Source organism: Bufo gargarizans, chromosome 8, assembly GCF_014858855.1.
Source record: "Bufo gargarizans isolate SCDJY-AF-19 chromosome 8, ASM1485885v1, whole genome shotgun sequence".
NCBI lineage: Eukaryota > Metazoa > Chordata > Amphibia > Anura > Bufonidae > Bufo > Bufo gargarizans.
The window spans coordinates 132,750,156-132,763,466 of record NC_058087.1 but is presented as its reverse complement, the minus strand read 5'-3'; the positions used below and the strand labels follow the sequence as shown (position 1 = coordinate 132,763,466).

General features: G+C 54.1%; 1 protein-coding gene across 1 annotated transcript in view; it reads left to right on the top strand.

The window, feature by feature from the left end:
* The window catches only part of GTF3C1 (general transcription factor IIIC subunit 1), a 146,012-nt gene that overhangs the window by 3,031 nt on the left and 129,670 nt on the right, over positions 1–13,311 (top strand). Inside the window, exon 3 of the mRNA XM_044304002.1 lies at positions 7,948–8,121. Within this exon, the coding sequence (XP_044159937.1) occupies positions 7,948–8,121 (174 nt within the window). The remainder of the gene's footprint in view (positions 1–7,947; positions 8,122–13,311) is intronic.

The window sequence follows — 13,311 nt, the reverse complement described above, 5'->3', positions numbered from 1 at the left end:
CCTCCACATGCCTCATGTTAATCCTATTTTGCCCATTATGTGAGGAGGTACATGATGGGGTTACTATTAATGTGAGGCACCTGGGGTTATCAGTTTTGAACCTCCATGTGCCTCATATCAGTAGTAAGTGACACCATCATTAACCCTATGTTGCCCATTATATGAAGTACATGATGGGGTCACTGTTACTATTAACATTAGGCTTGTGGAGGTACTAAAGTAATAAGACCCTGTGCCTTGCATTAATACAGACGTACATCATGAAGGACATACCTGTAGAAACAGCAGGAAACTTCTCCTGCAGCAATAGCCTCCCGGATGTTGGAGGCTAAAGGACCTTTGATGTCATAACCATCTGACCAGTAAGAAATGTATGTTAATGGTCACAAGGCGATAACATCATCACAGGCAGGGCTGTGGAGTCGGAGTCGGAGTCAATTTTGGGTACCTGGAGTCGGAGTCGGCAAAAAATGAACCGGCTCCGACTCCTACTAAATTTAAATTGGAATAATAAAAAAAAAAGAAGCAAGTTTAAATGTCCGAATTCATAAACAGTTATAATGACTTCTCTACTGTAAGAATAAAGGGCAATGCATGCAGTGCCTCACGTAACTGCAAAACAAACGCGTTCAGTGATGTGAAGAAGCATGCTTTTCATATGCTTCACTATATGGCACGCAATGCACAATTAAGAGTGGCAATACATATACTTTCCATTGTGTTGTGTTCTGATGTTACAGGGAACACAATGCCCATGGTTTACCTCGCCTCTCACTGATAAGGGATTAAGTAAATATGTGTTTTGCAGGACTAGAGACACTTGTATAAGTGAAGGGAATGGAGGGTCAATAGTTCAAGACTGAAGCTGTAAACCATTGGAAAAACTGCTGTCATTCAGCTAAGGCTATAAAACGTGTAAACTCAGAATGTTGTCTTAAACTTTAAACATGACTATGGGATTCTTCTAGGGAAATCATGTTTTAAAATAAATGTCCCTTCCTGGATCCTCCCACTGCCCTATCTTCAGCAGAAGATCAGCACACAAAGGAGAAGGCAGCAGCTTCTGCCCAACTACCTCTCTGTGCTAGAAGAGCTTAGAAGAACTTCTTTCTTTCCTTCAAGGAATGTATAAAATACATTTGCATATTAAATACAGTGGAGTCGGGGACTCGGAGTCGGAAGTACAAAAAACGGAGGAGTCGGAGCATTTATCTACCGACTCCACAGCCCTGATCACAGGTCCTTTACCTATCAGCATCCAGCACTGTGAGGAACGTGGTGACACTCAGTGTTTTCTCGCCCAATTTCCTTGGGGGACACAGAAGACCTTGGGTATAGCTCATCTCCCTAGGAGGCGTGACACTAAGTGAAAACTGTTAGGCCCCTCCTCCACAGCTATACCCTCAGCCTGGAGAGAGAGACTGCCAGTTTTTGCTTAGTGTCCAAGGAGGCAAGACACTCCCTGCTACTGCAGGGCTGTTTTCTCCTTGTTTAAATTTTGATTTTTACTTTTTCTTTTCTTTTTGTTCCAGATCATCAGGGACAACAGAGACGCACTAGACCTCTCTGTTTCTCCCGGGGTTGAGCTGCACCAGTGCCGGTCACCCGCTCTGCTGCCTCCCCCACAGAAGGCAAGGTGGATCAGGGCAGCCCAGCTCCCCTACATCCCGCCAGCGCAAGGGTCGCCCACACGCCAAGTCCCTCTTCCAGCGTCCTGCCACTACGGTGCCAGTAGCTGAAGGGGCGACCCTGCTGGAATGGACCGAGGGTGAAGACGGCTGTGGTAAGAGAGTGGCTTCTCCAGCCCTACGTCCCCCACCCCCCACCCAATGGTCTCCTGCGTGCCTGGCCCCCATACTGGGCCTCTGGACCCTTCTGTCACTACTGAACCTAGGCTGGCCCCTGGGGTGCTGCAGGGCGACATTCTACTCCCTGCTCCCTCTCCTCCTCCGGGAGGTCCGCGCTAAGGTTCTTCCTGGCCTTCATGGGACATTGCAGCCCCCACGCTAGCTGCAGAATGCTGCAAATAGGCAGCCACATCGCCTCCCTTTACCTATCAGCGTCCCTCCTGGGAACGCTGTACTCTCATCTGCACAGGCACCCAGTCTCGGGGTCCCACCATCCCCTTACCGATGCGGGGCCGCACCTCCAGCGCTCCTTCCCGGCCTGCTGGGCCGCACCTCCAGCGCTCCTTCCCGGCCTGCTGGGCCGCACCTCCAGCGCTCCTTCCCGGCCTGCTGGGCCGCACCTCCAGCGCTCCTTCCCGGCCTGCTGGGCCGCACCTCCAGCGCTCCTTCCCGGCCTGCTGGGCCGCACCTCCAGCGCTCCTTCCCGGCCTGCTGGGCCGCACCTCCAGCGCTCCTTCCCGGCCTGCTGGGCCGCACCTCCAGCGCTCCTTCCCGGCCTGCTGGGCCGCACCTCCAGCGCTCCTTCCCGGCCTGCTGGGCCGCACCTCCCTGGCCGCCCTCGCGCTCCTTCGGCCCCCGACTGTTCTGGCCTGCGGGGTAGACTCCCGCGGCCGGCGTTTGGCCTGAGCACGATGCTCCACCGTTTCCGGCCGGCCGTCCACGAATTCGGTCGGCCGGGCGCCGCAAATTTTGGCCCAGGCTTCGGGCCTACTGGGCCGCATTCCGTCGCTCCACCCGGGCTCCCTGACTCGCCGGTCCGCGGGGTGGCTTCCGCGGCCGGTATGCACAGGCAGTCCACTCCGGTTTCCTGTGCGGCCCCGGTCAGCCGGGTGCCGCAAAAAATTTAGGCCCCGGCTTCACGGCCTACTAGGCCGCAAACTTCCGGCCTCTGTTGGAGGGGGCGGGAACTTCTCCAGGCGCGAATTCTTCCCGCCTGGAGGTTCCCCGCCCCCAGGGTATCGGCGCCGCCTCCTCCCCCCTCCCCAGGTCGGATGTCTGTTAACCCTTCGGGTACCGGCGGCTCCCGATGGGCCTGTATGGCTGCGCCCCCCGTTTTTTCCCCTACTTCTCTAAGATGCTGGGCACCTGTATGGTGGCCCCTCTTTCTGCCTCAGAGAGGCTGTTTTATTTAGAATTAAATAAAATGGATAACTAACGGATTTCTGGTGCGCGGCCATGTGCATGAGACGCTGCAGCCTTATCTCAGTAGTGCTGCTGTATGCATGCTCCTTCCGTAAGCGGCATGGTGTCGCACTCCCCGGCTGGTGCATGTTTCCCTTCTTGGGATACTGCACTCTCTCGGGCTGCGGGCTTGCATGGTGCATGGTCCCCTGCTTAGGTGGAATACTGCAATCTCACCGAATACGGTGCTGGCCATGTGCACAGGAACGCTGCACTCACTGGATTCGCTGCAGGCCATGTGCACATCCCCCTTCCATAGGCGGAATGCTGCACTCACTGCCAGTCTTGTGCATGTCCGCCTTCCATAGATGGAATCTGCACTCTCACCAGTTACGGTGCTGGTCTGGTGCACGACCCCCTCCCATAGGGGAACGCTGCATTTTCACTGGATTCGCTACCGGCCATGTGCGTGATCCCCTTCCATAGGCGAAACGCTGCACACTCTGGATTTGATGCCGGCCATGTGCATGACCCCCTTCCATAGGCGGAATGCTGCACTCACTGGATTTGATGCCGGCCATGTGCATGACCCCCTTCCATAGGCGGAATGCTGCGTTCACTGGATTCGCTGCCGGTCTTGTGCATGACCCCCTTCCATAGGCGGAATGCTGCACTCACTGGATTCGCTGCCGGTCTTGTGCATGACCCCCTTCCATAGGCGGAATGCTGCATTCGCTGCCGGTCTTGTGCATGACCCCCTTCCATAGGCGGAATACTGCACTTCATCGGTTATGGTGCTGGGCATGTGCACGGCCTCCTTCCATAGGGAAAAGCTGCACTCACACTGGATTCGTTGCCGGCCAGAAAGCACTTTCCGTAGGCGAAATTCTGCACTCTCACTGGATTTGCTGCCGGCCATGTGCATAACCCCCTTCCATAGGCGGTATGCTGCATTCTCATTGGGTTCGCCGCCGGCCTTGGGCATGCCTTCTTCCCTCAGGCGCCATGCATACACCCTCACTGACTGGAGTCGTTCTCTCGCCGGTATGTTGCTGGCCGTGTGCATGACCCCCTTCCATGGTGGGGTGCTTGCTACTCACTGAATCCGCTGCCGGCCATATACATGTTCCCCCTTCCGTGGGCGGTGTACGGCGCTCTTACTGGATTCGCTGACGGCCATGGGCAGGTCTCCTTTCCTCAGGCAACATACACACACTCTCACTGGCTGTGTTTGTTCTCTCGCCAGTATGCTGCTGGCCAGGTGCATGACCCCCATCCATGGCGGGGTGCTCGCATTCTCGCTGGTTGCAATACTGGCCATGGGCAGGGCTCCCCCTTCTGGGCAGCATACTGCACTCTCACTAGATACGTTGCTGGCCTCTAAGATGGGTGGAGTACTGGCACTCCCATTGGATACGGTGCTGGCCTTGTGCGTGACCACCCCTCATTCCATGGGTGGACTTTTGTACGCTCACAGGACTCACAACTGTCCTTGTATATGCTGTGCTGGACCTGTACTTGTCCCCATTCATTGGCGGAGTAGTTGTACTCTCACGAAATTCGGTGTTTGGTGGATTATTGCACTCACTTAATGCTAGGATAACCCTGTGCATGTCCCCATTTCACTAGGTGGACGTCCTGCTGGATGCTGTGTGGCCATGTGCATGGCCCTCTTCTGGGCGGGATGTGGTATGACCTACTTCTCTGAAGTAGGTACTGGTCTTGGGCATCACCCCCTTGTGGGGCGGGCTTTGCACGCTTGCTGTCTGCAATTTTTTGCCAAGTACATTTCCCTCTCTTCTGGGCGGACTGCTTGCGTTCCATCGCATGCCATACTAGTCTTGTGTATATCCCCCCCTTCCGGTTGCACTTTGCACTTCCGTGGATTCTGTGGGACTCTGTGGCTGGCCCTCTTCGCTGAGTGACTATTTTGCAGTGGGCGGACGCTCTTGTGCACTCTGTGCGTTGTTGGGCCGTGTATGCCTTCTCCCTCCGTAGGTGGGTTGGCTTTCTCACTGCTTACGGGGCTGCTTGTACGTATGCCTCCATTCTTCCTGCGACATACCGTTTTTTCTCTTGGGATACGATGATTGCCGCCAGCCTGGCACTCTTCTCTGATGAGATCTTTCTGTTCACCTGACCTGGTCGGGCTCTATTTGCTCTCTACTGCAGCGAGCTGGGTGGTATCCATTCTCTGTTCGGAGGGTATATTGTGTTTCCGTTGTGACGGTCCACCATGTTCGTTGGCCCTTCCGCCTGGGGAGTGTTCGTGGTTCCTAGATGCGTACCCATTAGTTCCCCTGTGGCATTGCTTCCCAGCGCAAGCGGTCACATGATCGAGAGTGCTTTCTCCAGCATCCCTCGAAGTCTACGTTGGCTCTGGCGGGATTGCGGTTCCCTCGCCTATTGCCATTCCTCCTCTTGGATGCGTTTTGGTGTGAGTTCTTCCTGTTGCACCCTCCGTGCTTCAGTTTGTTTTGCTACCGGGTTCTAGCCGCTCTTTTCGAGCGGGTCGCCCAACTTCTCTTGGGTGCTCGATTACCCAGGTCCCAGGGACCTCCACTTTCGGTTCATTAGGGTATTCGCCTTCTGCGAATTGGTGAGCCGGACATCTCGGAGTAGCGGAGTTCTGCTTTTGAGCGGTCCTATGGCTTCCCTGTTGCCCACTCCTCCTTTCGGTTGGAGGGTGTCATCCGTCTTCTCTGCTGTTTTTTTCTCGACTGCTCTGTTTTGGCTTCCGCTGAGACGGTTTTACTCCGATGTGGCTTCTGCCCCAGCCAGGCTTCAGGGGCTGTTCCTTCGATGCCCTCCCCTCTGGGGAGAACATGGTTGTTCATATGGATGGTTCCGGTGTTCCTTATGGCCTCATACTGTCTCCATTGTTCACACTGGCGGTACTAGCTGTGTGCCTGTTTACCGGGTTGCTGCATTCTGTCCTCCCGCTGGGTGCAGGTTATTTTTTCCATTTTGGGCAATGGTCCTGCTTGGACTTGCCTTCTCGGTAACCTGGCGGGACTACTTCTTCTGTCAAGATTGCCCTTCAAGTCCCCACTCTGGGACTGTAGAACACCTTCCTGTGGTGTATAATGACAGGGACTTTAGCCTGCCTTGTCCTGGCGTCTGTTGGATGCTGGCCGGGTCGCTTTCGGTTCCTTCCGTTTGTCCTTCTGCTCCCCCACTCCTGTGGATACGGGACGGCGTTGCTCGGGGGGCCGACGGGACCAGTTTTACCAACCTTTTTGCCCGTGCCACTGATCTGCGCCTGCTCGCATTGGGTTTCCTCCCGCCTGCCCAGACGAGTCTAGCGAGCACGCTAGTGTTCGCTCCCGGCCGTGCTTCGTCCAGGTTCGGTTGTCTGATTTCGGATCTTACCTGGGGTTCTTTAGGAAGCTGGGCATTCCCCCACTCGGCCTTTCTCTTCCCATGATTCTGTCTTCTCCAGTCTGGCCTGGTCCTGCGACTGGGACTCTGTTACTTGCAGTGTCTGCGGTTTTTTTTTGCTTGGACTTCTCCGACTCTTGTCGACGCTCAGTCTCTTGTGTTCCGGGAGGTCCGCGCTAAGGTTGACTGCTCCTGGGTGCTTTCCTCCGCTTTAACCAAATGGCTGTTGCTGAGATTGCTGCATCAAAGTCAGGGGTTTGTTTTTGGTGTCACCGTTCATTTCACCGGAGCGGTTAGTGCCTCCGCGGCTGGAGGCATTGGGCTTCGGCCATGCCATTGTGCAAGGTGGCCACGGTCTTCCTAGCACTCCTTACCAGGTTCTCCAGAGTGCGTACTCTGGCTTCGGCTGCTGCCTTGGGCCGCCTGGTTTTGCAGGCGGCATTTCCTTGCTGCCTTCGGGTGCTTCGCCTTGGTGCTGTGGTCCCTCCCCTCTTGGACTGCTTTTGAACGTCCCAAGGTCTTCTGTGTCCCCCAAGGAAATTGGGCGAGAAAACGAGATTTTTGTATAACTTACCAGTAAAATCTCTTTCTCGCTCTTTCCTTGGGGGACACAGCACCCACCCATTCATTGGTTTTTTTCTGCACGGTTTCCGAGTTTTGTTTACCCGTTGGGTAGTTGGCTTGTTGTTTCCACTTGTTGGACTTTGCCTTTTCTCACTACTTGGACACGCAACTGGCAGTCTCTCTCTCCAGGCTGAGGGTATAGCTGTGGAGGAGGGGCTTAACAGTTTTCACTTAGTGTCACGCCTCCTAGGGAGATGAGCTATACCCAAGGTCTTCTGTGTCCCCCAAGGAAAGAGCGAGAAAGAGATTTTACTGGTAAGTTATACAAAAATCTCGTTTTTTCACTGTTCGTGTCCCTCCTTCCCCACCATGCGTTTATGAGAACATGGCGTGTGCTGCTCTTTGCTCACACCATGTGTTCTGACTTCTACTAAGTTGTGCAATAGTGCAGCTTAGTATTGAGAAGATGTCAATCCCAATAGATATTTGTACTTTGATTACAAGCTTCACCGGCTATAACGATTGTGCTGTATCTCAGGGTTTTCACATGTATGTATCATTCCATTTGGTAGAAAATTGTTGTCAAAAAGTTGCACAAAAATTTTACGAAGTGGTAGGGGTATTTGAATTAGTTTTATTCCAGATTTATGAACCGCTAAAAATGTACCGTCTTTCTGCAGTAGGGGGTGGCGGGTGGAGTAACATCTCTAGGCAAAAGTGTTAGGTCGAAGATATGCAATATCTCAAACACTGACAGTTGGTAAATTTGTGAAGATTACACAGACTCTAGAAAAAATTCACTTTAAAAATTCCACTCATGATAAATTTCAGCTTTAGGGTACGACCACAGAGTATCTGGACAAGGTTCTGAGGCCGATCTGCCTGTAGGAATTTCAGCCAAAGCCAGAAATTGATCCACCAGCAAGGAGAAGTAGAAGTCCTTCCTTTATATTTCTGATTCCTATCTTTTCAGATGGGGGGAAAAGCTTGTGATTGTTGGCTCTCAGACTTTGCGATATCGCGCTTTGATTGGATGGGAAGTCGATCCTTCGTTAGAGCTCCCCGACTATCCCTACTGTATTCTGGAGAAAATCGGAAGATCTCGATGGCAAGGAGAAATTCAGAAGGACCTGCAGGGCACTCTCAAGTATGTGGCTGTTTTTTTAATAAGATATAGCGTATTTATGGTGTATTTCCAGCAGACACATATGATCTTTTTTATACATATAGGGGGTCATTTATTAAACAGAAATAAGCCTAAATTAGGCGTATTTCTGGCGTGAGATTGCGGTGCAAAAATCTCACGCCAGGTCTAAAAAAAAAAGTGTGCAGGGAAGAGGGCGGACTGGCAGGCCTGTCTCATTCATCATTTTTTATACCTGCTTTAGGCATAGAAATGGTCTAAATGTAAGACAGCTAGGAAGCTATCTTACATTTAGAATCTGTGGAGGATACGCCAAAGTTATGTAGAGGCCTGCCTCTCTTCATAACTCCAGTGGATCTTAATGTGCCCCATACTCTTTATCAAGGTGACCGTTTTATATAATCTGACAGATAATCACTCCTCACTGTTACAGTGGTGTAAAATCTTGTATAATCCTCCTCCACTTCTGGGTGTTGGGGTATGCTTAGTCTGACTACTTGCCCATTAAAGCAGTGACTGTATTAAGAGGAGAGTCTGCTCACACAAATTTCCATACGTATTTATTTGTGTTTCTGCTCCATATCTTCAATTTCTAATTGCGGATTTTGGCCCAGATAGGTGCAGTTTTGCCGCAGATCTCAGATCTCTTCATTGGGAAAGGGTGAAATCTGCTGCTAAAATCTCAAACATAATTGACATGCTGCAGATTTGGAAATCCGCATGGCAGGTCAATTTCTGCACGGAAATAATCCTCAAAATGCACATGAGATTTGTGTAATCCTATACACTTTGTCGATGCCGTACTACGCTGTGCTTTCTCGCTCATATCATTGGGGGACACAGGACCGTGGGTATAGCTTGCTGCTGCCACTAGGGGGCGACACTAGGCTGAAAGCTGTTAGCTCCTCCCCTGCAGGCTATACCCCCTCCAGCCTGGAGAGAGCATATCAGTTTTTAGCTTAGTGTCGTAGGAGGCAGACCTCCCTGCATTTAGCAGGGTGGCTCTGTTTTTTATTTATTTTTTTACAGTTACTTAAGGGACACAGATTCGCTTGCGTCTGTCTCCCTGGGAGGCTGGCCGGTGTCACGATTTTTACCGTCCTACCTCCCCCAAGAAGAAAAAATGGATTAGGGCATCCTCGCTCCCCTGCTACATGCCAGCAATAGGGCCACCTCCTCTCCAGCCCTTCTCTGCCCGGACCCCTGCTGCCTGGTGCCAGCGGTCGTGAGGTGGCCCTGCTGGTACAGATCTAAGAGGGCGAAGAACATAGATGAAGACAGGTGAGTATAACCTCTCCCTGTAACCAGAGGTCGGTGACCTTACTACTCCAGCGCCGGAATGCGTCTATTGTATGCGGATACTGGGCCTGTTGGTGGCCTCCTTCGAGGCGATTACATTCACCCAATTCCACACCAGGTATTTCTCGCCCAGTTTCCTTGGGGGACACAGAAGACCTTGGGTATAGCTCATCTCCATAGGAGGCGTGACACTAAGTGAAAACTGTTAAGCCCCTCCTCCACAGCTATACCCTCAGCCTGGAGAGAGAGACTGCCAGTTTTTGCTTAGTGTCCAAGGAGGCAAGACACTCCCTGCTACTGCAGGGCTGTTTTCCCCTTGTTTTAAATTTTGATTTTTACTTTTTTCTTTTCTTTTTGTTCCAGATCATCAGGGACAACAGAGACGCACTAGACCTCTCTGTTTCTCCCGGGGTCGAGCTGCGCCAGTGCCGGTCATCCGCACTGCTGCCTCCCCCACAGAAGGCAAGGTGGATCAGGGCAGCCCAGCTCCCCTACATCCCGCCAGCACAAGGGTCGCCCGCACGCCAAGTCCCTCTTCCAGCGTCCTGCCACTACGGTGCCAGTAGCTGAAGGGGCGACCCTGCTGGAACGGACCGAGGGTGAAGACGGCTATGGTGAGAGATTGGCTTCTCCAGCCCTACGTCCCCCCCCTCACCCCTCACCCCACCCCGGTCTCCTGCGTGCCTGACTCCCATACTGACAGGGCCTCTGGACCCTTTTGTCCCTGCTAGCCCTAGGCTGGCCCCTGGCTGCCACAGGGCGACATTTTGCTCCCATAGGACATGGCACCCTTCTTCCTGCAAGAAGAATGCCTGGGGAGCTGCAGACCTAGCTGCCCCTGACGTAGGGGTTAGGCAGGATTCCCACCCTCACAGACCCGGTCTCAGGGTCCCCCTCCCTCTTACCGGCCACTGCTTCAGGGCCACAGGGCCCGCGCCTTGCTGCCCCTGGTCCATCACGGGCTCCGGTCCGGTCAGCACTAATATTCCGGTGCGGCCGGGCGCCGCAAAAGATTTTAGGTTCCGCGGCTCCCGCGGCGGTCCGCCATTCCAGGCCTCCTTACTTCCGGCAGGCGGGGTGGGCTCCCGCGGCCAGCGAGCCACCATTCCAGTCCTGTCTCTCCGGCCGGCCGGGTGGGCTCCCGCGCCGGCGAACCGCCATTCCGGGCCCCTATCTCTTCTGGCCGGCGGGGTGGGCTCCCGCGGCCGGCATTGGGCTATGCCCAGCAGGGGGCGGTCGGCGGGGCTCCGCAATCCCGACCGGCCCGCGGGGTGGGCTCCCGCGGCCGGTTTGAAGCGCCGTTCCGCCCCAGGTCCCGGCGGTATGACGGGCCGGGGGCCGCAATTTAGCCCCCGGCTTCGCGGCCTACTAGGCCGCAATCTTCCGGTCTCTGGTGGAGGGGGCGGGAACTTCTCCAGGCGCGAATTTTCCCGCCTGGAGGTTCCTCCGCCCCCAGGGGATCGCACGCCGCCCTCCAGGCCGGATCCCTGTTAACCCTTTGGGTGCAGGCCGGCTCCCCAAATTGGGTCTGTATAGTTGGCCCCCATTTTTTTCTCAGGGCCCCTATATGGTGGCTCCCCTTTAGCCTCAGAGGCTGAGTTGAAATAAAAAAAAAAAAAAAAAAAAAAATAATAAATAAATGAAATAAAAATAATAGATCATGATTTCTATTGGGCTGCGCTTGACGCTGCAGCCTCATCAGTAATGCTGCATGTCTGCATGACCTCCTTCCACAGGCGGCATGGTGTTGCGCTCCCAGCCTGCGTCGCTGCTAGGGCATTTCCCCTTTTAGGCGGTTTTCTTGCCTCTTCCAGGATACGGCGCTGGCCAAGTGCATTCGGCCCTCTGTAGGCAGCATTCATCGTCTCTCCAGTTATGGTGCCTGCCATGTGCATTCCCCCCCCCCCTCCTAGGCGGGCTACTGCACTCTCCCTGGCTGGCCATGTGCATGACCCCCTTCTTGGGCGGAATGCTGCACCTTCACCGGATACGGTGCTGGCCTTCTGCACGACCCCCTTCCATAGGTGGAACGCTGCACTCTCTGGATTTGCTGCCGGCCATGTGCGTGACCCCCTTCCGTGGGCGGAACGCTGCACTCACTGGATTCGCTGCCGGCCATGTGCGTGACCCCCTTCCTGGGCGGAACGCAGCACTCTCACTGGATCTGATGCCGATCATGTGCATCCCCCCTTTTTTAGGCGGGATACTGCACTTTCACCGGATACGGTACTGGCTGTGTGCACGACCCCCTTCCAGGCGGCGCTGATGTGCTATGATGTACTTATGTACTATGTTATTATGCTGCACTCTCGCTGATGTGCTATGATGTACTTATGTACTATGTTATTGTGCTGCACTCTCACTGATTGCGCTGCCGGCCTTTTCTTAGGCGGTATGCTGCACTCTCATTGGATTCCCTGCCGGCCTTAGGTATGCCTCCTTCCCTCAGACAGCATACATACATCCCTCTGTCTTTGGGTGTTTCCTCGCAGGTACGTTGCTGGCCACGTGCATGTACCCCATACATGGCAGGGTGCTTGCACTCTCGCTGGATCCGCTGTCGGCCATGGGCATGACTCCTCTTCCGTAGGCAGTGTACGCACTCTTGCTGGATTCGCTGCCAGCCAGGGGCATGCCTTCCTTCCTCAGGCGACATGCACGCGTTCTTAGTGACTGTGGTTGTCTCTCGCCAGTACGTTGCTGGCCATGTGTATGACTCCCATGCATGGCGGTGTGCTCGCACTCTCCCTGGAGGAGATGCTGGCCATGTGCTTTACCCCCTTTTTCTGGGCGGTGTGCTACACTCACCGGATACATTGCTGGCCATGAGAATGGCCCTCTATCATGGGTGGAACGCTTGCACTTCCATTGGATACGGTGCTGGCCTTGTGCGTGACCACTTCTCACTTCAAGGGCAGAATTTGGCACGCTCCTGGGATTCACGGCTGTCCTTATGTGGCTGGGCTGGACTTGTACATGTCCCCATTCATTGGCAGAGTAGTTACTCTCTCGCTGAGTTCAGTGTTGGGTGTATTATTGCACACTCATTTAATGCTAGGATACCCTGTGCATGTTCCCCTTTCACTAGATGGACCTCCTGCATTCCTGCTGGTTTATAGGGTATGTCCTGCTTCTCTGAAGTAGGTTCGGCCTTAGGCATCACTCCCTTTTGGGACCGGTCTTTGCACTCTTGCCAACTGTAGTTGGCCAGGTACAATTTCCCCCCTTTCGGGGTGGACTGATTGCGTTCCGTCGCATGCTATACTGGTTTTGTGCATAACTCCCTTTCAGGTTGCACTTTGCGATTCCGTACATGCTGTGGCGCTCTGGGACGAGCCCCCCTTTTTTCTAGGTGGGTTGGCCTTCTCGCTGCTTGCGGGGCTGCTCGTTCGTATGCCTCACCTGCTTCCTGCGGCATACCTTTGTTTCTTGGGAGCCGATGCTTGCCGCCAGCCTTGCACTCGTCCCTAGGGAGTTCCTTCTGTCCTCTTGACCGGACAGGCTCTATTTCTCTCTGCTGCACCGAGCTGGGTGGTGCTCATTCATTTAGTTGGCCTTTCATTCCAGGGAGTGTTCGTGGGTCCTAGATGCATGCCCTTTGCGTCCTTCTGCAGCATTGCTTCCCTGCGCTAGTGGTCCCATGGTCGAGAGTGCTGTTGTCTGCGGGGCCTCTCGAATTCTTCATTGGCGCTGTCAGGACTGCGGTTCCCTTGCCTGCCTTAATTTCCTCCTCTTCGGATGCAGTGTGGTATGAGTCCTTCCTCTTGGCGCCTCTACGCTTCTGTCTGATCTGCTGCCGGGTTCGGGCTGCTCTTCTCGGGACGGTCACCCAACTTCTCTTGGGTGCTGGATTACCCAGGTCCGGAGGACCTCCGCCTTGGGTTCTTCAAGGTA